The sequence below is a fragment of the Cucurbita pepo genome, chromosome 13, assembly GCF_057944985.1.
Source record: "Cucurbita pepo subsp. pepo isolate OVF chromosome 13, ASM5794498v1, whole genome shotgun sequence".
Taxonomy (NCBI): Eukaryota; Viridiplantae; Streptophyta; class Magnoliopsida; order Cucurbitales; family Cucurbitaceae; genus Cucurbita; species Cucurbita pepo.
Window position 1 is genome coordinate 13,106,862 of NC_141810.1, and position 23,846 is coordinate 13,130,707.

The 23,846-nt window shown below is 35.1% G+C and overlaps 5 protein-coding genes across 9 annotated transcripts; 2 read left to right on the forward strand and 3 right to left on the reverse strand.

Annotated features, from left to right (window-relative positions):
* Nucleotides 1–214: 214 nt before the first annotated feature.
* Nucleotides 215–1,321, reverse strand: LOC111809276 (E3 ubiquitin ligase BIG BROTHER-related). The gene is made up of 2 exons (XM_023695717.2): nt 1,222–1,321; nt 215–991 (listed from the first exon to the last, which is right to left on the reverse strand). The coding sequence occupies exon 2, from the start codon at nt 973–975 to the stop codon at nt 364–366; it is 612 nt and encodes a 203-aa protein (XP_023551485.2). The 5' UTR covers nt 976–991; nt 1,222–1,321; the 3' UTR covers nt 215–363.
* A 3-nt stretch (nt 1,322–1,324) lies between these two features.
* Nucleotides 1,325–5,952, reverse strand: PBC1 (proteasome beta subunit C1). Its single transcript, XM_023695719.2, has 8 exons — nt 5,800–5,952; nt 5,586–5,633; nt 5,295–5,476; nt 5,111–5,218; nt 4,133–4,222; nt 3,806–3,890; nt 2,589–2,683; nt 1,325–1,619 (listed from the first exon to the last, which is right to left on the reverse strand). The coding sequence occupies exons 2-8, from the start codon at nt 5,589–5,591 to the stop codon at nt 1,571–1,573; spliced, it is 615 nt and encodes a 204-aa protein (XP_023551487.1). The 5' UTR covers nt 5,592–5,633; nt 5,800–5,952; the 3' UTR covers nt 1,325–1,570.
* A 2,849-nt stretch (nt 5,953–8,801) lies between these two features.
* On the forward strand, nt 8,802–14,959 carry LOC111808728 (beta-galactosidase 16). Of its 2 annotated transcripts, none has more exons than XM_023694878.2 (19): nt 8,802–9,282; nt 10,571–10,666; nt 10,774–10,886; nt 10,972–11,038; nt 11,148–11,240; nt 11,362–11,505; nt 11,598–11,692; nt 11,875–11,983; nt 12,089–12,173; nt 12,259–12,377; nt 12,562–12,723; nt 12,814–12,995; nt 13,163–13,254; nt 13,333–13,442; nt 13,531–13,623; nt 13,740–13,844; nt 13,938–14,083; nt 14,172–14,523; nt 14,633–14,959. In XM_023694878.2, the coding sequence occupies exons 1-19, from the start codon at nt 9,094–9,096 to the stop codon at nt 14,741–14,743; spliced, it is 2,463 nt and encodes an 820-aa protein (XP_023550646.2). In that variant the 5' UTR covers nt 8,802–9,093; the 3' UTR covers nt 14,744–14,959. The 2 variants fall into 2 exon arrangements, with proteins under 2 accessions (XP_023550646.2, XP_086972888.1); XM_087116762.1 differs by lacking the exon at nt 8,802–9,282 and adding an exon at nt 10,321–10,484.
* Nucleotides 13,678–16,804, reverse strand: OGG1 (8-oxoguanine-DNA glycosylase 1). 4 transcript variants are annotated; one of them, XR_002817113.2, is made up of 6 exons: nt 15,840–16,715; nt 15,525–15,735; nt 15,204–15,432; nt 15,032–15,123; nt 14,610–14,868; nt 13,678–14,535 (listed from the first exon to the last, which is right to left on the reverse strand). XR_002817113.2 is itself a non-coding variant. In XM_023694880.2 (4 exons), the coding sequence occupies exons 1-4, from the start codon at nt 16,616–16,618 to the stop codon at nt 15,110–15,112; spliced, it is 1,233 nt and encodes a 410-aa protein (XP_023550648.2). In that variant the 5' UTR covers nt 16,619–16,697; the 3' UTR covers nt 14,867–15,109. The 4 variants fall into 4 exon arrangements, 2 of the variants coding, with proteins under 2 accessions (XP_023550648.2, XP_023550647.2); XR_015411481.1 differs by having other exon boundaries at nt 15,032–15,432; nt 15,840–16,804; XM_023694880.2 differs by lacking the exon at nt 13,678–14,535 and having other exon boundaries at nt 14,867–15,123; nt 15,840–16,697.
* A 3,674-nt stretch (nt 16,805–20,478) lies between these two features.
* Nucleotides 20,479–23,844, forward strand: LOC111808394 (cyclin-A1-1). Its single transcript, XM_023694330.2, has 8 exons — nt 20,479–21,012; nt 21,692–22,055; nt 22,139–22,275; nt 22,361–22,587; nt 22,673–22,825; nt 22,904–23,090; nt 23,187–23,321; nt 23,408–23,844. Exons 1-8 carry the CDS (start codon nt 20,797–20,799, stop codon nt 23,477–23,479), a joined length of 1,491 nt encoding a protein of 496 aa, XP_023550098.1. The 5' UTR covers nt 20,479–20,796; the 3' UTR covers nt 23,480–23,844.
* Nucleotides 23,845–23,846: the final 2 nt, after the last annotated feature.

Sequence of the window (23,846 nt, forward strand, 5' to 3'; positions counted from 1 at the left end):
CATAATATTGAACATAATATTGAACGACAGGCGTTTTTCGTTAGTAAGAAATCATGAAAAAGTTTATGCTCAAAGTGGATTAGATCAACGGGTAATTGCAAATCGTGTAAAAAGTGTTGTTATTTGTTGTCTCGTCCTTGACTTAGCACTGTGCCTAAGAACTGTTCGGTAATAATCATAACTATATGTCCTAGACTTTATGAACGACTCAATGTTAATGTTCAAGGGTCAAGATCGACCACTTTTATTTGGAACCTAGATGAATAGGTTACATTGTGACAGATTTTACATAACTATAAGTATAAGAACATTTATCTAACCCTTCCCCATTTGCCATTAGAAATGTCACAATTTTGTAAGAGATTATGCATTTTTAGAAGCCTTGTGGGGTGAAACTTCTGTGCCACATATTGGACAAACCCTTTTGATTTGAACCCATTTTACTATACACTCTGAATGGTAAGGATGCTCACAAGGAAGGGCAGCCAATTCTTCACCACCCTCATATTCAACTTGGCAAATCACACACCGATCTATACCGCTTGTATTTTCGATGCTTCGAAACTTGCTCGAGTGCAAGCATGAAGGTATTTCGTTCGTCGGTAACCCTCTCTTTTCTTCTCCAATCAACTCCCCTAATGCAATCAACTCTTCATATGTTAGCTCATCGAAATCAAAATCCTCATATCCTTCGTCATCATCTGCATCCATATCTTCGTTTTCATCAGTAGTCACCTCATCATCTGCAAGAAATTGGCTTTGCAAGGAGGCATTGGTGTCGAGACCATTGTTGCTATTGGAATCAGACCTTTCGTCTTCGTCGCTATCACTTTCGATGGTCCCAAGCGTCGTATAGGCCATCTCATGCTCCTGCTGCTGCATTGCCAAGGCCATGATCAAATCTGAGTTCACCTGTTCCACATAACCAAGGGAAATCCGTTGGGGGAGCTGCTGCTTATCCTCTTGCTCTCCCATTACAAAGGATAAAAATCTTTGAGAACAGTGCAACATGAGCCATGGATTAGGATATATGAGGTTGGATAAAATGCCTGGTTACTTCAATGCGAGACAACTTACATAAAAGGCAACCTAGAAACTAACTCTCATGGACATTTCCATATTCTAGGGGCCATAAGTTTTCTTGGCAGAGAAGGCAGGTTTTGTACAAAGAAATGGTAAGCTGTATCTTACAAGCAATATTATTTTACAGCCATTTCTTACCTTGCCCCTTGGCGGTTCCACGACGGCCTCGCTTTGCTGAAAACCTCTATTCACAACGGAGGCCGCACAAGAACTGATTCAAGAGATGGATAAGACAATATAATAATGGAAATTTTGGAATCTAAATTGATCATTTTTGGAACCAAAAGGCACATTTCGTTTCATAAAAATTGTCTCATGTGTGTTCTAGATAAAGCCAACTCCATGTCAAATATATATAGAGCACATTACAAGTTCCAGCCTAGCATGAAAGTCTATTGCATTTCACTCACGAACTTTGTTGCCCTGGGCTGCAGCCTAATTGGAAGTAATCATGAAACAAATCATCTTTCAACCATCAGAAGAAAGATCAATCCATGCGCCCCTTCAAAATTCGTTCTTTTACTTCAGTTGGCGTACTGCAACAAAGATACATTATAAGATAATTTGAATCACAAATATATAGAAGACAGGAAAAAGGTAAAAGAATAAAATGTTGGGAGTCCATATTAGCTAATCAAGTAGAAGATTATTGATATATAAGTGAAAAGGACATTATCTCCATTGGGAAAGCTTATACTCAAAGTGGACAATATCTTACCATTGTGAAGGGCCGTTCCTAAAAATTCAGTACATGTAAAAGATACTTTTGGAATGTTGATCCAATTATCAGGGAGCAACCACAGATTAGATTATTGTTTTATTATTATAATTACTATTATTATTATTAATTTGGCTTACACCATAATGGTTTAAATTCTTAACCAGAGAAAATAACAAACAATAGAGCATAAACCAGTAGAGGTGCATTTGAAAATTACATGCAACACATCATAAAGATTGGAAATGTAAATAGAGAGGTAAGGTCTGTTTGATACTTACTTGGCTTTTGGTTTTCAGTTTTTAAAAATTAAAATAGTTTTCTGAAATGTTTTCAGAACCCAAGCAAAATTTTTAAAACTAGAAAATGTAATTTTTAACAGGAAACCCTCATACCTCTGTTTTTCTGTGAAAATCTTACAAAATAATAATAATAATAATAATAATAAATAAAATAAAATAACGGCTAAGAAAACAAGCATAATTTTAAAAAATAGGAAACCAACATACCTCTAAAACAGTTAATAAATTGTACATATTTCCCCATATGACAGGTTTTGTTAAAAGTATTATCATCATTATTATTACTACTATTTTTTCTTATAAGAAACGGTGTATTAAGGTAATATTCTGCTACAAATATTATTATTTCATCCAAGGTAACGTGAACCATAATAATCACAATTCACAACAAACCACTTCTTAGAAAAACACACACACACACCAATAAGCTATCCAGAGAGATATATCAACCATTAAAAATCGAGAGTTAAGAATAAGTGGCTTACACAACATAGACATGCCCTCCCCATCCACTCAAACAGTCCCGATCAACAGAAGACAGCAGCGCTTGAGAGATGGTTTCAAATAATTCCTCTGGTTCCTGGCCATTACAAAATTGAATCGACAGAGTTAACTATATGGTTAAGATTTCACAAAAGAATTAAGGCGGGAATTTTTTTAACCCAACAAGAATATTTTAGGCTGTCTATCAAGAGGAAAATTTTGAACATCATGCGGAGCTCTTGGCACAATCAGGTAAAAGAAACTACAGTGGCTATTCATTCTAACAAGAGATGTTCAATTACAAATCCAAAACAGCAAGACTTGGATTTGTTTTTCAGAACCAATACCTCACAACTGGATAATTAAGGGCGCAAAGTCACACCCAATGAACTAAGGAAGCTGACTGTAACAAAAATTGTAAGTTAATTTAAAGAAAGGTCTGTTGGTTAACTTAATTTTGGTTTTTCCAGATCTATAAAAAAACAAAACCCATAAGTTGGTCGGTTTAAGTTTTCAATATTTTCAACTGTCAAGACCACAGCGCCACTTCTATATATGTGTCTTAATCTTCAATCACTCTTACTCAGAGAAGTCCTCATGTTGGCCATCTCCTCTTCAGAAACCACAATAGTCAGATTTTTACATCACTTCATGCGTTCATCAGTCCATGGAGTGACTATCCATAACCAAGCAATTATCTTCATGTTTCGTCCTCTTTTGTAAAAATTCAATCCATGGGATTTGTCAATCCCTTTGTTCAATGATTATGTCTGATTTTCCAATTCCAACAGGAAGACACAGTTTTAACATACCTAATTTGTCCTAAGTATCAAAGATAGTGATTGGTGAACGTTTCTAATTGAATTATCATTTCTTTTATACTTTACTTTTCTATTCTCTTTCCCTCTACCACAGACATGCACTAATTTCTCTACCTCTTCCTTTTATGGGTATACACTTAATCCTTCTTCTATGATTCCAACACTGAACTGAACTGACTAACAAGTTATTTTAGATATCTTACATTCAACTGTCAGTATCCATCTGGTCAACAAATTGACCTGACCCAAAACACTAACACTCCTGTGGAGATGGTAGATTGTTAAATCGAAAAGATTAAGCGAACAGGCAACTAAAATCAATTTCTTTCTCAATGCAAAGAAACTTAGAATCCCAGTGACAAATACAAAGCATATGCAAATGGATTATACCAACATACCATGTCAGGTTTAAACATCGCCTCACAAGCACCATAAAGGGACTCTGATGCAGTGCCAGAAACAACAAAATCCTTAGCAAGCTCTCTGGGACAATGAATTTGACAACGTATTAGTTTTGCATTAATTGTCCTAAATCTAGAAAAATATTTGTCCCAAAAATCAGATTTCATTACAACGTGTTGCAGAGGATGCAACTTCAAGTTTGATGCACATTTCAAACAAAAATGAAGAAAGCCATATAAATGATTTAAGCAGAAATTCAAACCCAATAAAATAAAGAAGTTGGGAATTAGACAAAGAAAGAAAAAAAAAAAGAGAGAACTCACTTAGCCCCAATGGAATCCATCGTGCAAATGAAGGGTTTGTCTTCATCACTCAATCCAGCAATTACAGGTTGACAGAAGTATGGACCAAACCTAAAAATAAGAAAATTGATACATGAGATTTTAATCCGAGCTAAAAAAGGCCAAATAACATCCATAAAACTCAACCTCTTACAAAAAAAATTATAAACTCGACCCTTGTACATCTCTATCCATGGATTACCAACTAAGACTATAGAACAAAAAAATGAAAATCAGGGCAATACTACTTTCCAATCCAATTATAACATGACTTCATCATGGTCAGTTCTACAAAGAGCGTAATTGAGACAACAGTTTAGTGTCGGTACCAAGGTCCACTCATTAAAATTGAGAAGATCAAATTTCAAGCATTTGAATCTTGGAAATAGTGCTTAAGCTTTCGGTATATTCATGTCATGCAATAAAAGATTACTTACAAACTAATGAGAGGAAAGGTTAACTCTACCATTTCACTTTCGTTTTGATTATCCCAAAACAGTTTACGTTTCCTCCAAAAGTTAGGAGAGAGACTAGGAACTATCTTGAGACGGAGACACTTAATCCAATACAGTTCTTTAGTTTATCCACATTTCAACTATACAGCAATTCAACTTGTAACCGTATTTTAAATAAAGTATAAAATATCTTGCATGTCAGTTTAACATATATCAATTCCATAACAGGTTTGACTGCATATCTGTGCTGTGCTGCATCAAAGGTTCACATGTCATAAACTCTCAAGTGTTTCCTAGTGCAACGCAACATCTCTATCAAATCAGCTCACAATCTTCCACCAACAGAAAATAATCACATTGGTAGACGGAAAAAACACACAAAAGAAGCTATAAAAATCCAAAAGAAATCTCGACCATGTTTTCGTGTCAAGGCCGAAAAATAGAGAATATGCATGATTAAAACCGCTGAAAAAGAGGGAAAATAAAAATTAAGTAGGTGTCCAACCTTTTCTCATAAAGACGAGCTGAGACAAGGCTAGCAAATGTCTCCGGCTTCATGTCCCTCTCTTCTCGAAGTTGGTACAGTTTGTGCTGATAGACAAGCCGTTGATACCTTCATTTCAAGGGCAGAAGGAATTAAGAAATGGTAAATTAAACCAAAAAAAACGATTCTACCACGGAAAACATACATTGTCTGAGCATCGGTACCCAGGCCCGAAAGGCCGAGAAACAGCTTATCATGAATCCTGTAAATTTTCTGGAAATCTGTGGCAATAGTCTGCAGTTGAACACCAAGCCTACGATCACTAGCAATGGCAAAGCAATTCTTCCCCACCATCGCAACAACAGCACTTCCATTATACTCAAAGATCTACAATAATATTCCATTATTAAAATGCATGAACTAAACACTAGCTAATACTTCAAGAAGAAAAAAAAAAAAAAAAAAAACCGCAGTAATGCTAAGAAGAGAAACGCACCGACATCAGGTCCGAAACTCAAGCTTTCCCCGATCAAATTATAAGAATCTGTGACATGAAAAAAGGAAGGAAAATAATTGTCAGCCAGGACGATCGGAAATGTTCATACCGAAATCAAAATCAAAGAAAACACAATCTCAATCCAAAACCCTAATCGTAAACAATCACAGATACAAAATGAACTGAACTTTTGAAGAAAAGATTAAATCCAAACCTGAGAGAAGAGGGAGTTGAATCGCAGAGAAGAATGCGGGAAACGAGCGACGCACTGGTTTATAGTATAGCTATTGATGGCTTGGGCTTCACTCCAACTTCTGGCTTCTCCAGCTTTCTTGTTTTCTTATTTTCTAATTAATTCCTAAAATTATCGGATTTTTTCGGGTTTTTTCTTCTAAACCCATAAACCGAACCAGTGGTCTCGGTTTGTGAAAGTGGACCATCGAACTGAATTGGGCTTTATTTGGGCCTAAATAAATTGGGCCAAGTAGGAATACTGTTAGGCCCAATTGTACTTTTTTAGAATAATTTATATATTAAACATATTTTATAATTAAAGAGATTTATAAGACTTAATTAAATACGAACATTAAAATATATTAGAGAAGTTTTAAAATCAAATGGACAATATTAATTTTCATTAATTTAGTTTATCTTTCACATTTTCATCCATTTTTTTTTTTTTTTTATAAATTATTATAATTAAGGCTATTTTGTCCCTTTTTTTTTAATATTAATTTTCTTTATTATTCAATTTTATTATGACATGTGAATAATATTTTATGTCATTTTACACCAATACTAAATAATAAAAATAAGTTTGAAATTTTATTTTTAGAGCTGACTTTTTTAAGTAATTTAAACCCCATATTTTAAAATTAAAAGTCAGATATAGCTCATTCTCATATTTTTAAAATAATATTTTTATTTTAATTAATATTTTAAGAAGAAACTGTATTTAGCATTTATTATGCCACATGAATTTATAAACAAACAATTAATTCAAAAACAGACATTGATTAATTAGCTAATGTTTTTTATTTTATATATATATATATATTAGCTTGTTTTGTCCAAGTCAACTGGTATGCTTGAATTGTAAGTTAATATTAGATTCTTGATCCAAATTAATTTTATATTTTAAAAAAATCTTATTTGAATTTGATATAAAAAAATCTTTTGGACCGATAGAGATGTCAAACTTCGATTTTTTTTTTCATTATATATATATATATATATATATATATATATATATATATATATATATATATATATATATATATATATATGATGTTTTTTCTAGTAATTATTATATATACGTAGATATATTTATATATATAAAGTGAAGCAAAACTTAGAAACATTTGGGCGGATCGGGAGTATGAACGGATAATATAATCTTCATCTACTGCTTCATTTAGCTGACAAAAAAATGATAGTCGATTTAAAATTAATAATTATTCTATTATGGGAGTTCGTGAGTTAGGTTAGTCAGCTTCAGACATTTTTTAGACTCAACCAAATTATTTGGATTATAAATTTTTTCTATCTCAGTAAATAATAAAATTAGTGTTAGTTTGTAAAATATTTATTGATTCAATTTTACACATTTAATTAAGATTTACTCTATTTTAAAAAACAGTAATTATTAAAAAATAAATACTATAATGTAAAAATGTATATTTTAAAAATAAACATTGATTTCATTTAAGGTAACTTGATATGTACTGCTTACTAAATTTATTCAATTAAATAATAATAATAAAATAAATTTCTTAATAATTATAGTTAATTATTTTATTAAAATTATAATTAATTATTTAAATTAAATGCAATAACTTTTTTGTGGGTATTTTTGTAACGTCCAAGGCTCATTTTCCGAAGTCCAGCCAAAGACGCAACGTTAATAAACGGCTTTATAAAGCAATTAATGTGAGGAACAACACCTTGCTCTGATTCTGTTTAATTTCAATTTGACTCCCTCATTTTCTTTCACATCCATTATTAAAATTTTAAATTATCAAATTTACCTTTAATTTAATACCCTTCTCCACCTATTTTTACCTTAAATATTTGTCTTCAATTATTATTTTATTTATAAATTTTACCTGCGTTTAAAACTTATTTAGATGTAATAATATCGTAAAAACACTCCATTTAATAGATAATACTGTTTAGTTAATATGAGTGTTTTTCTTTTTTTAATATTTTCTAGCTAATTTTTTTTACCATTTATGAGCTTAAATTTTATAATAATTTATAGAATTCAAAAATATGGTAAATTATAAATAATATGGAATGAAATCAATATATTTACTTTTAATTAAATGGCAAATATGGTAAGCCATAAGTCAAATATTTGCCTGGTGGTCAACTATCGTTAACAAGTGTACAAGGGATGAGACAGGGACATAGAAGAGAACAACAATTTCTGTGTCCCTATCTTTCATTCCAATTCTTACAAAATTCTCAATCTATTTAAACTGTCTAAGCTCACCCCTAACACCGCTGGCAGATATTGTCTCGTCTAGACTTTTTTTACGAGCTTCTCTTCAAGATTTTAAAACGTGTCGACTAAAGAAAATGTTTGCACGCACCTTACAAAGAACGGTTTGTTTCCCTCTCAAACTAATGTGGGATCTCACGATCCGCTTCCATTAGGGCCAGCGTCTTCGTTGGCACAGAACCTAGTATCTGGCTTTGATATAATTTTAACGACTTAAACTCACTGCTAGCAGATACCATTCACCCCTTCGAAGCTTGAGTTGTTACACGAGGGACGAAAATTAAAAGTTTAATCTCGATTATTGACTAGATTCACTTCTAATTTCAAATAATTTATTGTAAAAAAGAATATATATATATATCATAATAGTCTCAAAGCGTGTGAATGCTTGGAAGCGTGGCGCGTGGCTTTTACGTTTGAATAAGTTGCTTAATTTTGTTTTATCTCTCTCACGTGACTCAACTGACGAGCTTCCGCTACCATTGGGTCCGGGTCAGGGTCCACTCTGTTTTTTTTTTTTTTTTTTTTTTTTTTTTTTCTTTTATACTTAATTTACATGCTTACCCACAAACTTACTCTATTTTCATTTCCCCCCCGTTATTTATCCATAATTCTCTTAAAGTACCGACAAAACTATTTAATAGTCCCCCGACGTACCATTGAAATCCGGAAATTCCAGTTCGACTCGAATCCGCCAACTTCTTCTTCTTCTTCTTCTTCTTCTTCTTCTTCTTCTTCTTCTTTTGTTTATTTATTTATTTGTTTATTTTAAATTAATTGACAGCCAGTTATGAAGGCGCTGTATAAAATCAAGAGAGACGCCTCGTTTTTTACGCAGAAAATTGGTATATGAAATTCGCCTCTGACAGAACCAGACGAATTTGTATATTGCTTTCGAGAATGAGGAGTGAGAGAGAAGTAGAATTCTAGTGTTGATATAGAAGGAAGCGGCATTTCTCTGATTCAGCCGTGAACAGCCTTGGAAGAGAGGAAGGTTCGGAATCAATGGCGAAATCGGAGTACGGCACCATCCGATTAATCTGTGTTTCTGCTTTGGTATTCACGGCGGCGTTATTCCACTGCGTCCTCGGCGGCAACGACGGTGTAAGTTACGATGGAAGATCCTTAATCGTCAATGGCGAACACAAGCTTTTATTCTCTGGCTCTATTCACTATCCGCGGAGCACTCCGGATGTAAGTTCGATTTCTTACTTTCTTCATCCATCTCTGATCTCCTGTGATAATTCCGATGATTTCTGTTTCTAATTTTGAGTTTAAGAATCATGGCGGCCGAATTTTCACTGTTTCAATTTTTTTGGCGGGAAAACGATTTTTCTATGGATCATTCATTTCGCATTGCTGTGCAATAGGTGTTTAGGTTAGTTCAAAAAGAGAAACAAAATGCGGTTTGTTGTCTAGCGTTTAGGCGAAGTACATAGCCATAGTGGTTCATCATTCACGTTTGCTCATTCTTTTCAATCTACTTTTCTAAAATGGAATTTCTGTGTCTTTTCCCCCCTCATTTTCAGAAACGGTGTTTTGATTAATAAAACTTCCCGCCAATAAATGAAGTGAATTACTGTTTACGGTAGTATTCAATTTCTTAGATTAAATTTTACTTAATTAAGGAATAAATTATTTTGGAATTTCTATTTTGTTTCAGTGATAGAATCGGAACTAAAAGAATTATGAGATTAATTATGAATGTTGCGTTTCTAGAAAAGCATGATACGTGATTTGTGTTCAGTTTTTTAATAAGGTCTATTATTATTATATTAAATATGAAATATAGTGATTTTTTTTTTAGTGATGTTGGGATTGACGATTATATTAAAAGTTTTTAAACAAAAATATATTTAGCTTCTAATTTTTTAATACCGTCTCATTAAGTTACGGTAATTCGAAATATATATATATATTTTTTATCATTATTGCATAAAAATATATTATAATTTGTTATGTTACATTATCTGTTAATTAATTTTTTTTTTGTAATCAACATTACACAAAATTTGTATTATATTGTTATATATAATTAAAAAATTTCAACATAAAATTAAATAAAGAGTGGTTAGTTTAATAAAGTTATTTTTTTAAAAATAAATAAAGTTGAAGTTTTAAGTTAAATTTTAATTACAAAAAAATAAAAAATAAAAAAAATACTTTTTATTTTTTATTTTTTCTGTTTTTTAAAACATTGTTGGAGTGAACGAAATCAAGCCCGCCATAGAAAAACCCAACAAAGAGTATTCAAGAATCATGTGATTCGGGTCACCGCTCAATGGACGAATGGGAAATCTCCACATGAAATTCAAATCAGCCGTGAACATGGCTATGACGAATCGACTAGAAAAAGGCTGGGTCCCATTGTAGTTCAATTGGGCACGGGTCAACCCGTAAACCCGCAACATTTTTTTACGTGTGCTTCAGTGTTGGAAAGAGTTTGAATTATAATGATGGGTTTCGTTAATTTGTTGTGCAGATGTGGCCTTCTTTGATTGCCAAAGCAAAGGAAGGTGGAATTGATGTTATACAAACCTATGTCTTTTGGAACCTGCACGAACCCCATCAAGGAAAGGTACTCAATCTCTCTATTCTTTATATATCTCTAAAAGATGATAGACATGATAAGATGTAAAGATGATAGACATGACATGAACGGTATAAAAAAATTTATTTTTTCAGTATGAATTTAGTGGAAGACGCGACATAGTAAAATTCGTTAAGGAAATACAAGCGCAAGGATTATATGCTTGCCTTAGGATTGGACCATTCATTGAGGCGGAATGGAATTATGGGTAAGAACATATGAAACTTTTTCTCACAATTATTCCTTTATAAATAACCATTTCTCGGTCATTGTCTTAACTTTCTGATATACAGTGGTCTACCGTTTTGGTTACATGATGTTCCGGAAATTGTTTATCGATCTGATAATGAACCATTCAAGGTGTGTTAAAGTATTGATGATATTAAATTTATAGTAATTCATGAACTTTTATTATGATAACCTAAGTGAAAGTTATGTTTTCACGGTCACCCTGCACCTTCAATGATAGTTTTACATGCAAAACTTCACCACCAAGATAGTGAACATGATGAAATCCGAAGGCTTATATGCTTCACAAGGAGGGCCAATCATACTTTCACAGGTTTGAAGCAATGGGCCATACCAACACTGAATGTTTTTTTTAATTTATGTTCCATTGTTTTTTTTTTTTTTTTTTTTTTTTCTTTTAACACTTCTAAGAGAACACATCGATGGAGTTGCAGATTGAGAATGAATACACGTTGGTGGAGGCAGCCTTTCGTGAGAAGGGACCGCCTTATGTTCGATGGGCAGCAGACATGGCTGTTAGCCTTCAGACTGGTGTGCCATGGAGCATGTGCAAGCAAAATGATGCACCTGACCCTGTGGTACGTATGTAAAAAAAACTTCAACTATACATTAATTTTCCTCTCTCTGTCTACGTTTTCATTTCTTATATTGCTCATATATTAACTCGTAGATAAATACGTGTAACGGGATGAGATGTGGAGAAACGTTCCCAGGACCAAACTCACCCAATAAGCCATCTATGTGGACTGAGAATTGGACTAGTTTGTAAGTTTTGCCATTGCTCTGTATCCAAATATTTTGCATTTCTTTTTTCACAAAAATGGAAGGAAAATGTGTTTTTCCTTGGAATGTTATTGAAATGGTTAATTACCTTAATACCAGATTGAAATGTTGTTGTTTAATGATCGATAACTTTTTCCTTGGGACTTTGGGGCTCGGGATTACAGCTATCAAACTTATGGTGACGAACCGTATATAAGATCAGCAGAGGAGATTGCATTTCATGTTGCTCTTTTCATTGCTGCAAAGAATGGGACCTATATCAACTATTATATGGTATTGATATAAATCTCTCTCAATTTTTTTGTGTTCGTACGAACCTAACAAACGATGTACACATGTTTCATTTAAACCACAACCATTGTTCATTTTTTCATCTAGTATCATGGAGGAACCAACTTCGGAAGATCAGCCTCTGCATTCATGATCACAGGTTACTATGATCAAGCTCCCCTAGACGAATACGGTATGATATTTTTTAAAACTATAGCTCAACGGTTGGTTTGAATTTTGCATCAATTGAGTAACTGTTTACCACATTCTTACTGAAGGTTTAATTAGGGAACCAAAATGGGGTCATCTTAAAGAATTACATGCTGCAATTAAGCTATGCTCCAAGCCTTTGCTCACCGGAACAAAATCCAACTTCTCACTGGGCAAATCTCTAGAAGTAAGTTTCATCATGTTAATAACATCATTCTATGCAATAAAAAGCTGTTCGTACCGTCCAAGATGGAAATGGAATATCGTATACAATGAATGTAATGATAGCGGGATAAGAATGAAATTGATCACTTATTGAGGTTGTAATTCTAGGAAATTGTAGACAATTGCTCATCCGTCTTGTTTGGCAGGCTATTGTATTCAAAACGGAGTCCGGAGAATGCGCTGCCTTTTTGGTGAATAAGGGAGCTACAGACACGAGTGTCCTCTTTCAAGGTGTTACTTACGAGTTACCTCTAAGTTCCATCAGCATCTTACCGGATTGTAAAAATGTGGCCTTCAATACTAGAAGGGTAAGATTTACACCGATAACTAGCAGGAAGTTTTCAGCAAAAATTTTATTTTTCCGCATCAATTTCAACCATTGAAATATATATGATCAGGTAAGCGTACAATATAATACGAGATCAATGAAGGTAGTACAAAAGTTTGACTCATCTGAAGAATGGCAAGAGTTCAAGGAATTCATACCTAGCTTTGATGATACTGATTTGAGAACTAACGAGTTATTAGAGCATACGAATACTACAAAAGACAGTTCAGATTATCTTTGGTACACTATAAGGTAATTACGTGTCAGTAATCACGCGACTAAGGCTAATCTTAAATAAGCAAAGTAATAGTAGTAATCACGCGACTGAGGCTAATCTTAAATAAGCAAAGTAATAGTTGGAAGTCAGAAGGAACAAGTTCGCTTTCTATTGCTTGCCACTAATGGTTTGTGAAATGCAGGGTTGAAGCAGATTCTCCTGACTCCCAACAAACACTAAAAGTGGATTCGCTAGCTCATGCCATGCATGCATTTGTCAATGGGCTTTATGCAGGCTAGTCTTATCTTCCTTTGTATGGTTAAAAGCTCGATCAAATCACAATATCGAGAATTTCACTATTGATGTTTATAGGCTCCGCCCACGGAACTTACAAAGAGAAAGGTTTCTCTCTGGAGAATAATATTACGTTGAGAAATGGCATCAACAACATCTCATTGCTCAGTGTGATGGTTGGTTTACCGGTACGAATCTTCTTACCTTCCCTTCCATGGTTGATGCATATTAATTTTGCATTTCACCTTAGCGAATTCTAATAGCTATAATGTGAAGGATTCTGGGGCATTTCTTGAGAGGCGAGTTGCAGGACTGCGAAGAGTGAGGATTCAAGGCGAGGATTTCTCCGCGCAACCTTGGGGATACAAGGTTCTTTAATTTTTAAACTCATAATATGAGTTCATACACTTGAAGCCGATGTAATATTCTTAAAAAAATATACGTTCATGTATTTTTGTCGGTTTTTCTGAACAATTTTTCCATAGGTTGGCCTATCAGGAGAGCAATCGCAAATATTTTTAGACAATGGGTCAAGTAATGTTCAGTGGAGCAGGTTAGGAGACTCTTCCCAGCCGCTCACATGGTACAAGGTACTACCAACAATCAATTTTTAGACCATTTGCATAGCAACTATCCTGAATTCAGTGTTCATTAACTGACCTTTGTCGTCATTAATTGGGCAGACTCAGTTCGATGCACCTCCTGGTGATGACCCAATTGCACTGAACCTTGGTTCCATGGGGAAGGGTGCAGTTTGGGTTAACGGCTGGGGTATTGGCCGATACTGGGTCTCCTTCCTCACCCCAACAGGGGAGCCTTCACAGAAATGGTAAACAGTTTATTCAGATCTTAATATCTGGTGTTATATTATACCTCACCTTTGAAAATTCCTTCCATATTCTCTCCTTTGAATCCAGGTATAATGTTCCACGTTCCTTCCTCAAGCCGACTGGGAACCTGTTGGTCATTTTGGAAGAAGAAACAGGAAGCCCAGTTGGGATATCTTTGGATTCTGTTTCAATTAGCAAAACATGTGGGCAAGTGTCTGAATCACATTATCCTCTGGTAGCTTCATGGATGAGTGCAAAGAAACAGAGGGCAAGTAGAACAAAGAACAAAAGTAGAAGGCCTAAGGTCCGATTAAGCTGCCCTACTAACAAGAACATCTCCAAAATCTTATTTGCAAGCTTTGGGACACCGTCTGGTGACTGTCAAAGCTACGCTGTTGGAATGTGTCACTCGCCAAACTCCAGAGCCATTGTAGAACATGTGAGTAATTTCCTGAAACGCATTAGCATTCTATAAAGAGATTTGTATCTTGCATTAAATAAAAGGTATTCAAGACGACGACTCACATGGAAGCTTTGTGATGTTTCAGGCGTGTCTAGGGAGGACCAAATGCGTGATTCCAATCTCGAATCGGAACTTTAGAGGCGATCCATGTCCGTTTGTCACCAAAACACTGTTGGTTGATGCACAATGCACATAAATGATGGAAGATGTCTAGCATGAATGAAGCACATGGCAAGATAATTCACAGTAGCTTTCAATAGATACATAGCTTTAGCAATAATCATCTCCATGATCACAGCTTATTTCATTCTTTTAGGAGTCCTAGAAACAATCATGCAATACTTCAATTATTAATTGATTCATGTCAAGGATCAACAATGAAATGAAACCACAGTTCTCTAGTCACAGAAAATTAATCTTTTTTTAACTAGATCACATTTAGTAGAAGGCTGGAATGTAGGACTTCCCCAAACATGGGGATTACATTTTGAATTCTTCCTCCAGGAGAATACGTCAACGAGCCAAAGCAAACCCGAACGAATTTCAAGAGCTATGCCAACACCTATGGATCTTGCTCTACAACAAATCGGAATTTACATGAATGCCAAAAGCCTGAGACCAACTTAATATAGCTATTCATATTGATCTATATTTACCAGTATGTGCCTTTTCTATCTGCTCCTTTGTAGATTTTTTCCTTTTGGTATTCTCAAGACTTGCAGGTAAGAGGGCCTTCTGTTGAGGCAAATCAGCGACGAAGAGCAGAGTTTGAGCCCATCCAGCATATTTTCCATACTTGTTGACAAATGCCTCAGCCACACGATTGCAAAGCTTTGGCGTTAGACGTGCACCAGCAAGCTCAGGAACAAGGTGCCTAGTAGCAATCTTTTCATCACATACAAGAATAAACTTAAATCAATTTAGTTCATATGAAAGAACTTGAATCAATTTAGTTCATATGAAAAGGGATATAGTACCTGCCAGACGTGTGTGTCAACAGGAATGGCATGGTGCTGATCGAGAGAGAAGAGAGCAACACAAGCTGCTACCTTTGGACCCACGCCCGGTAAAGCTGTAAGTGCTTCAATCACTTCTTCGAGAGCCAAATCACGAAGAGACAGAAGCCATTCTGCACCTCCCCCAGGTTTGGCTTTTAGTTCTTTCACAGTGCCAATTATGTATTTAGCCCTGCTTATTTACATTATGCTATCAATAAAGGTGTTCCCATCCCCACAGATAGAGATAGTGATTGATTTCTTAAATCAAATTAGTATTGGAATGGAGATATTTACCTGTAACCAAAGCCTGCCTCTCTAAGCTCAGCCTCAGAGACCAAGGATAGCCTCTCCAAAGAGGGAAATTCATGGAAATCAAAGCCTCCAATATTACCCAAATGATTCCCAAGTGATGAGATGTAATCCACCATTTTGGTGATTCTTCCAATGTTGTTATTGGAAGAACACAAAAACTGAATCAAACACTCGAGTGGGTCTTGCCTGAGAACTCGAGCCCCCTCCAAATGGCGAGACAAGACATCGAATCTTGGATCAGCCGCCGAGAAGACCTCCCAAATGGCACTTAGGGAGATACTGGCGTTAAGGAAATCAAGCAAGGCCAATCTGGCGGCGGCAGCGGCGGCGGCGGAGGAGGAGGAGGATGTAGAACAAGAGTGAAGGCAATATGAAACGTCGCCATTTGGGAGATGGGTGAGAGAGATAAGATGAGGCCCAACAACGCCGGTGAAGTGAAGGGGGCTGGTTTGTTTCCAGCGGAAGGTTTGGCCGGTGGGGAAAGTGAGAGGCAAAGAGAGGTCTGATTTGGTGAGATTTAGAGAGACCCAGTTGGAGGATGCTGCGGATGCGGGGGATACGAGGTGGGTTAGGGTTTTGCTTCGATCGTTGGATGAGTGGCGGAGGGACGCGGTGGTGGGCTTTGAATGGAAGAGTTGAGGGGTCGGAGGAGACGGCGGCAATGACGGTGGCGATGGCGATGGCTTGGCGGAGGGAGTGGAGGGAGGGGTGGGTCTGAGCCTCTTCGCCATTAGACGGTGTCTCAATGAAAATGCAGGCATTTGGGGGGTTGGTAAGTGGCGCTTCCGTTAAAATATTGACCACCAACGACCAGACTGAACGGTCAACAGTTTGAATTCTCGAGTAAGCATCAAGATCTTATCCATACTTTTGTTGGTCTAAATTATGTTAAATATGTTATTGAGTTCAATACATATGTAAATAGAAGTAAAAAATATTAATACAATCAATACAAATAAAAGTAAAAAAAAATATTAATATAATCAACTCAGTTATGCTGAAGTTTATTAAATAATTTATATTTGAGGCTGGAGTAACGAGAGTCTATCTCGCATTTGCATCCTTTCCAAATAAGCGGTTGAGATATTGGTTGTTCAAATTGACGGTCCAGGTCCTTTGTCCTTGAACCAACGATTGCGTGCAGAAATATGGCCTTGAACCATCCACCATCCATTATCTCGTGCAGCCCAAAATCACCAAGTTGTTTTGTGTTCGTTCCACAGTTCGTTTCAGTATTACTACTCTGTTCTTCTATTCTATTAAGTTTTTGTGATTCCAGTTATCAGTTTAGCTTGAATCGATTGGATGAACATGAACTAGTTCGAAGCACCGGAAAAATTTTCGATCGAGATCGAACTAGTTTCTTCGAAAGATTCTTTTCGGTGAAGGTTAAATCGGCGGACGTTCTTATAACTTGTTCAACACGCTTCTATGGTGAGTACTTTCGTTGAACATTTATTTATTTGATTCTTCATCGCAGTGCCAAACAAATATATGTTAGTCAATTTGTATCTAGTGTCAGTTGTGAACTTGCAAATTAGCTTTATTTTAGAAATGACGATTAGTTTCTTTTTACTGGCTTCAAAGTGTGAAGATAGTTTGTGAAAATAGATCTAGGAGTAAAAAACCATAAAGATTGCACTAACTAATAAAATTGGAGATTTGGGAGAATGTTCTGGACACGAAACTCACTCGAAAATGACGAAACTCATGAAAGAAGAAGAAGATTTCGGTGTGTTTGTTAACTATTTTGAGGGTAATGATCGAGCTGTGTCAGACAAAAACTAACGAGAAGTTTTGGAATTGATTACTTTAACGAAGAAGTTTAAATTTTATATACTGATATCGAAAAATTCTCAAGCTGTGAACATTATTTTCTTGGCCGAATTATACTTCTCCTAACAGGATTTCTTTATACAACTTAGCCATCTTTTTCTTAAAAGTATTTTTTAATTTTTAATTATACATTAACTCATTAATTAAAACTTTTGAATTTAATGGTTTACTTAACGCGTATTGATTTTTCTCTCTCTATTTTTATGGTATTTAAATTAAATTTATTATTTTTCTCTCTCTATTTTTATGGTATTTAAATTAAATTTATTAGAGATGGTTTTGTGTCAAGTCTCAGAAATACTACGGGTCTATATCCATTTTAAAAGGCATTTTCAAAGACATCTTGAAAAGGGGTAGGCTCATTCTATTGGCGTAGCCATGTAGTGTTGAGGATTGTTGGGAATGAGTCCTACCTTGGCTAGTTTAGGGAATGATCATGAGTTTATAAGTAAAGGAAGGAGACTTTCTAGGGAAACCCAAAACAAAACCAATAAGAACTTATGCTTAAAGTGGACAATATTATACCATTACGGAGATCAGTGCTTTCTAACACGTAGTACGCTGGAGATCTTACTATTAGGTTTTTTCACTCGTGATATTTTGGTTTATTTATCCTTTTTTGTTCTTGGAAAATCCATTTTTTAAGGGGAGGAAAAAAAAACAATAATAAAGAACGAAAGTTAATGAGAAAATTAATTAAGAACAGCGGAGTGTTTATGACAATCACCTTTACACAAAATTAATTGCGGTAGAACATGCTACACAATTAGAGGTAGACCTCACAAAATATTATTAATGAAAGACAATAGTAAATAGTTCTAAGATTTTTTTGGGTAATGTAACGAGGATGAGACTCTGCCTATCCTTATCGAAAATATCTCTAAAATTTTGAAATTCTTTAGGTATGAGCTTATTAGGGGAGAAGAATCAGCCAACCACGACCATTAGCTTCAGCCAACTTATAAAGGTTAGCTAGCCATGGTTGACTCACATAGGTTAGCTCGCTACCTAAGAATAACTAGTTTGTGTGACTTTTATTATGAATTACGAACATCCACAATAGTATGATATTGTCCTCTTTGAGTATAACCTCTCATGGTTTATAAACCCAAAATCAACTTTTTAATTAGCCGATGTGGGACTCATCTCTCTTTGATGACCAACCCACTTAAACGAGTCATGCCATTTGAGTCTTAAACCCTCTCGTAGAATTTTGGACATGATCTTACGTACCTTGAAAAGGATAACAACAACAACGACACGTAAGAGCCTAAATTCCCCAACCAAGCTGGAAGGATTTAAGTAGCTGTTGCTGTGTCACTCACTGTCAACACATTGGACCAATCACAACCAGCATTATCCGTAGATTAAGCGATATATATATATATATATTTTTTTTTTTTTTTAATGAAAAAAGAAAATATATAAAATAAAAACAGTTTCCCATTTGAATTCAAAATTCAAAGCTACTAAAATTTGAATTAGCATTGGTGGCACTGCTCCTGAGTTCGAAACCCAATGAACAACAAAAGTCCAAACTTATAACAAAATATTGAAACATATAAGACAATTAGCCCTTATTTATTTATTTTTAATGGGTTTTCTATATCTAATTATAAATAATTTTACTACCAAAATAAAAAAACTTGTCTAACGTTAACCAAGTAAATGTTTTTTTATTTTGTTATGGGAAGATAAAAAAAAAAAAAATAATAATAATAATAAATCTATAATTAATTGCATAAGGACAAAATGGGAAAATTTAAAATTCAAGGGCAAAAAGGTAAATCAACTTTGTATTTAGTCCTTTTTTTAAAGAGTCAATCTAAATATAATTTAATAAATATTTTCTTCATTATTTTAAACGTTTATAATTTTATTTTTTACTTCTACAGAACTAAAAAATCAAATTAATTTGAATAAAATCTTCTATATATTTTTTTTAAAAACAAAAAACACATTTTAAAATAATTGTTCTTTTCCTTTCCTCTTGAAATTTGTGTAAAAATTGCCCTTTTTAACCTTTTCAAGTATGCCCTAATTTTAACCTTTTTATGAATATTTTAATCTTAAATTTGAAAGAAGCCTATTGCTCAATTATATTCCATAACTAGTTCAATAAATGCATAACTTAATTATTTTATTTAATTAAAAAAAATAAAGAAAAATATATAATAATCAATTTAAAAATATATTTTTTGCCAATGGAATAAAATACCATATATTTTGCTTACAAATAAAGTAATAAATCATAATTTGATCTTTGACTTATTTTTTGTTTCAACTTTAATAAGATTTTATTTCATAATTTCCATAAATGCGTGACTAACCTAATCTTATTTTTTATTAAAATTAAAAAAAAATAATTAAAAAAAAAATAAAAACAACAAAATTTTCTCTCTCTTGCAGCGTAGGAGAGAGAAAGAGAAATGGATGCGTTCAGTGACCGTTTTGAATTCAAATTCAAATAAACTTGAATTCTAATCTGACAGCACTGTGACTTACCAATGTTGCAAAAAGGCCCCCACACAGTCCGACAACCCCAAGATGTAAAGGCAATGGGAAGCGACAGATGGCGGTATTCGATTTGTCTGTGATGCTTCATACGAAACCCGCAGGCGATGTTAAGTAGACTAAATGGGCCCCGCCTCCGATGTCGAGTACTAACGAATACCGAGAGGCGAATCGACGGTCAGGATGTGCCGGAATTCAAAATCATAAAAATTCCGCGCCCTAAAGCAAAAGAAAACTGTAATTAAAACCCCCCTTTATTATAAATCACACTTCCCATCTTGCTCACGTTCGATAACGCTCTCTTCTTCTTCTTCTTCTTCTTCATTTTTCTCTCTGTTTCTGATCTTCAAAATCAATATCCATCAATCAAATTTCCAAGAATTTCAACTCTTTTTTGTTCTTTTCCCCAATTTTTTTTGTTCTTTTGGTGTTTAATTTTTGATTCTTTGCTTTCTTGGCGTTTCTCTCTTACGCCAAGAAGGTTTTGAAGTTGGAATTGAAGAGAAATTTGTGCGAATTTATTAGTCTTTTTTTTGAATTTGACTCTTAAATTCTCAACTGCGTTCGATACGATCCGATCCGATTCGCCATGTCCGCTCATAATCGCCGCCCGTCGTTTTCGTCGTCGACGTCGTCGTCGTTGGCTAAACGACAAGCGTCGTCGGCCTCGTCGTCCGATAATGTCGGAAAGGTTGTGGCAGTTCCGCCACACTTGGCGAAGAAGCGAGCGCCACTCGGTAACCTAACGAATCTCAAGAGTGTGTCTCATACTGCTGCTAAAAGCTCTGTTCCGCCTGCTATTATGGTACTTAATTACTTGCAAAGGAGTCTTGATGATTTTTGTTCTATGGTTTCTTTTCATTTGTGGGAGTTCATGTTTTTGTTTCAGTAGGGTTTGATTTTTAGGTTATTTTCTTAAGGGAGTTTCTGAAATGAACTGCATATTATTGGGATTGTTCAACGATGCTTTAAATTGCTTGAGACAGAGTGATAATGGATGAAAAATGTCCCCTGTTTTTTTGTAGCTCACTTTTCTGGGCTGTCTGGATCATACCCAAAACTTGTACAGAGTTTTCTTATTATATCCTTGTTAATCAAAGAACTTAGCAATCTGAGCTTAAAATTATGGGCAGATTCTTAACAAGAAGGGGTCTAGATTCTAGATTCCTGAAACAATTTTATATTCAACATATCACTTATCAGTCTTTTTGGGTAGCTTAGGAAACACTATACTGATTTTTTATCAGTGTTAACATGTTCTTGTAGCTGTGTTTGTTTCCTTTCGAAGCAACAAGTACGAGAATTGAAAAACATTTTTGATGTCGTTATATAAAATGTTTTTTTTTACGAAGTTCTTGGATTTACAATTTGGATATCATTGTGGGTCAACCCTTTTCTTTAGTGTATGACAGCAGCATGTGCCTCTTTGTTTGTTTAAATCCAATGATTCTAAAGCATTCCTAAATGAATTTTCATATTTGCAGGTGCCTTGTGCAACCAAAGCTGTCAAGGCAAGGAAGAGTTCCCCTGCTAGAACTCGCATTGCTAACTTGCCGGCGGCGGCTCATACAGCTACATTGATTGATGTCAAAACGACGAATTCAATTGTCCCTAGCAATGTTCCAGCAATCTCAAGAACTGATGCCACCGCCGTCTCTAGTAGTATGGATGTCTCTCCGACTAAATCAGATGGAGTGTCACTTTCCTTAGATGAAACTATGTCTACTTGTGATTCTTTTAAGAGTCCTGACGTTGAGTACATGGACAATACTGATGTCCCAGCCGTTGATTCCGTTGAGAGGAAAACTAAAGCCAGTCTCTGCATTTCAGGTCACCCACCAATTAAAGGTGAGTTCATGGATAAGTTTTTGAGAGTTGCAGCATCTGCTAGTGTTCTTAATTGATTATATTTTGCTTGGTTCCCTTTGTAGGTAGCATATGCAATAGAGATGCACTTGCAGAAATGGAAACAGATAGCGATATCATTGATGTTGATACCGATTTCATGGATCCCCAGCAATGTGCTACAATTGCTTGTGATATTTACAAGCACTTGCGAGCATCTGAGGTGATGAACTTCTTCTTTAGTAAAAAGTTTAAAGTTTTACCATTACATATTTGTTCTTAATTGTTTAATGTTGTTGTTGGTTCAGGCTAAGAAAAGGCCTTCTACAGATTTCATGGAGAAAATTCAGAAGGATGTAAATTCAAATATGCGTGCCATACTGATTGATTGGCTTGTGGAGGTAGCAGAAGAGTATAGGCTTGTGCCAGATACTTTATATTTGACAGTGAACTACATCGATCGATACCTATCGGGAAACTCGATGGATCGACAACGATTACAGTTGCTTGGTGTTGCTTGCATGATGATTGCTTCGTAAGAATTCTCAATACCCCATTAATGATTGGTTGTTGATTTTGATAGTCTGATGTTAAGTAGTAAGTTTGTGTTGTTCTTCCAGAAAATATGAAGAGATCTGTGCACCTCAAGTGGAAGAATTTTGTTACATAACTGATAACACCTACTTCAAAGAAGAGGTATTGCAAATGGAATCTTCTGTCTTGAATTACTTGAAGTTTGAAATGACAGCTCCAACACCGAAATGTTTCTTAAGGTAAAGTCAGTGATTGTGATGTTGGCAATGTTTTTTTGTTCAATGAACTCGTAATTCTGATATATCGATTCGTCATAGGCGATTTGTTCGAGCTGCTCAAGGGTCCACCGATGAGGTTTCGTCGATGCAGCTGGAATGCTTGTCCAACTTCCTAGCTGAATTATCTCTTTTGGAATACAGTATGCTATGCTACGCACCGTCGCTCGTAGCTGCGTCGGCGATCTTCTTGGCGAAGTTCATACTTGTTCCAACCAAAAGACCATGGGTATGATGAGAATCATGTATGTTCTTTGTTACAGAACTCCAACAAACCAATTATACTTATAGAGTATGTATGCTGTTGTTGTGATCTTTGGTACAGAACTCGACCTTGCAGCATTATACACATTATCAGCCATCCGACCTTGTCGAGTGCGTCAAGGATTTACATCGCCTCTGCTGTAACGCCCACAATTCTAGCTTACCAGCCATCAGAGAGAAATACAGCCAGCATAAGGTGAGCATAGTCTTATGATATTAAGTGTTCATTTGATCTTGTAATGTTCTTATACTGACTGATATTTTGATGGCTTTTTGCCTCAGTACAAGCACGTGGCGAAGAAGTATTGCCCTCCGACGATACCGCCCGAGTTTTTCCAGACTCAAACACAGTAGATTTGTACTCCAATGGCGGCTCTGTTGGATTAGTAGCAGCCTGACTTAGCAGCAGCAATTAGAGACTAGAACAAGACTAGAGAGAGACATAAAATACTCCCTTTGTAAGCTTTTGAATGTAGCCATAGCCAATGCCACTGGTTTTTCTACATAATGTCGTTGGGATCTCGGCGGTTTGTTGTAACGTTGTAGCAAATTACTGAATACCAAAATGCTGAGATTTGTACAAAAAAGTGTTCATATGTTGTGAATTGTCGGGAGGGAGTCCGACGTCGGCTAATTAAGGAAAGATCATGAGTTTGTAACTAAAAAATACATCTCTATGAGACCTTTTAGTCTAGAAACAAAGCCATGAAAATTTATGTTC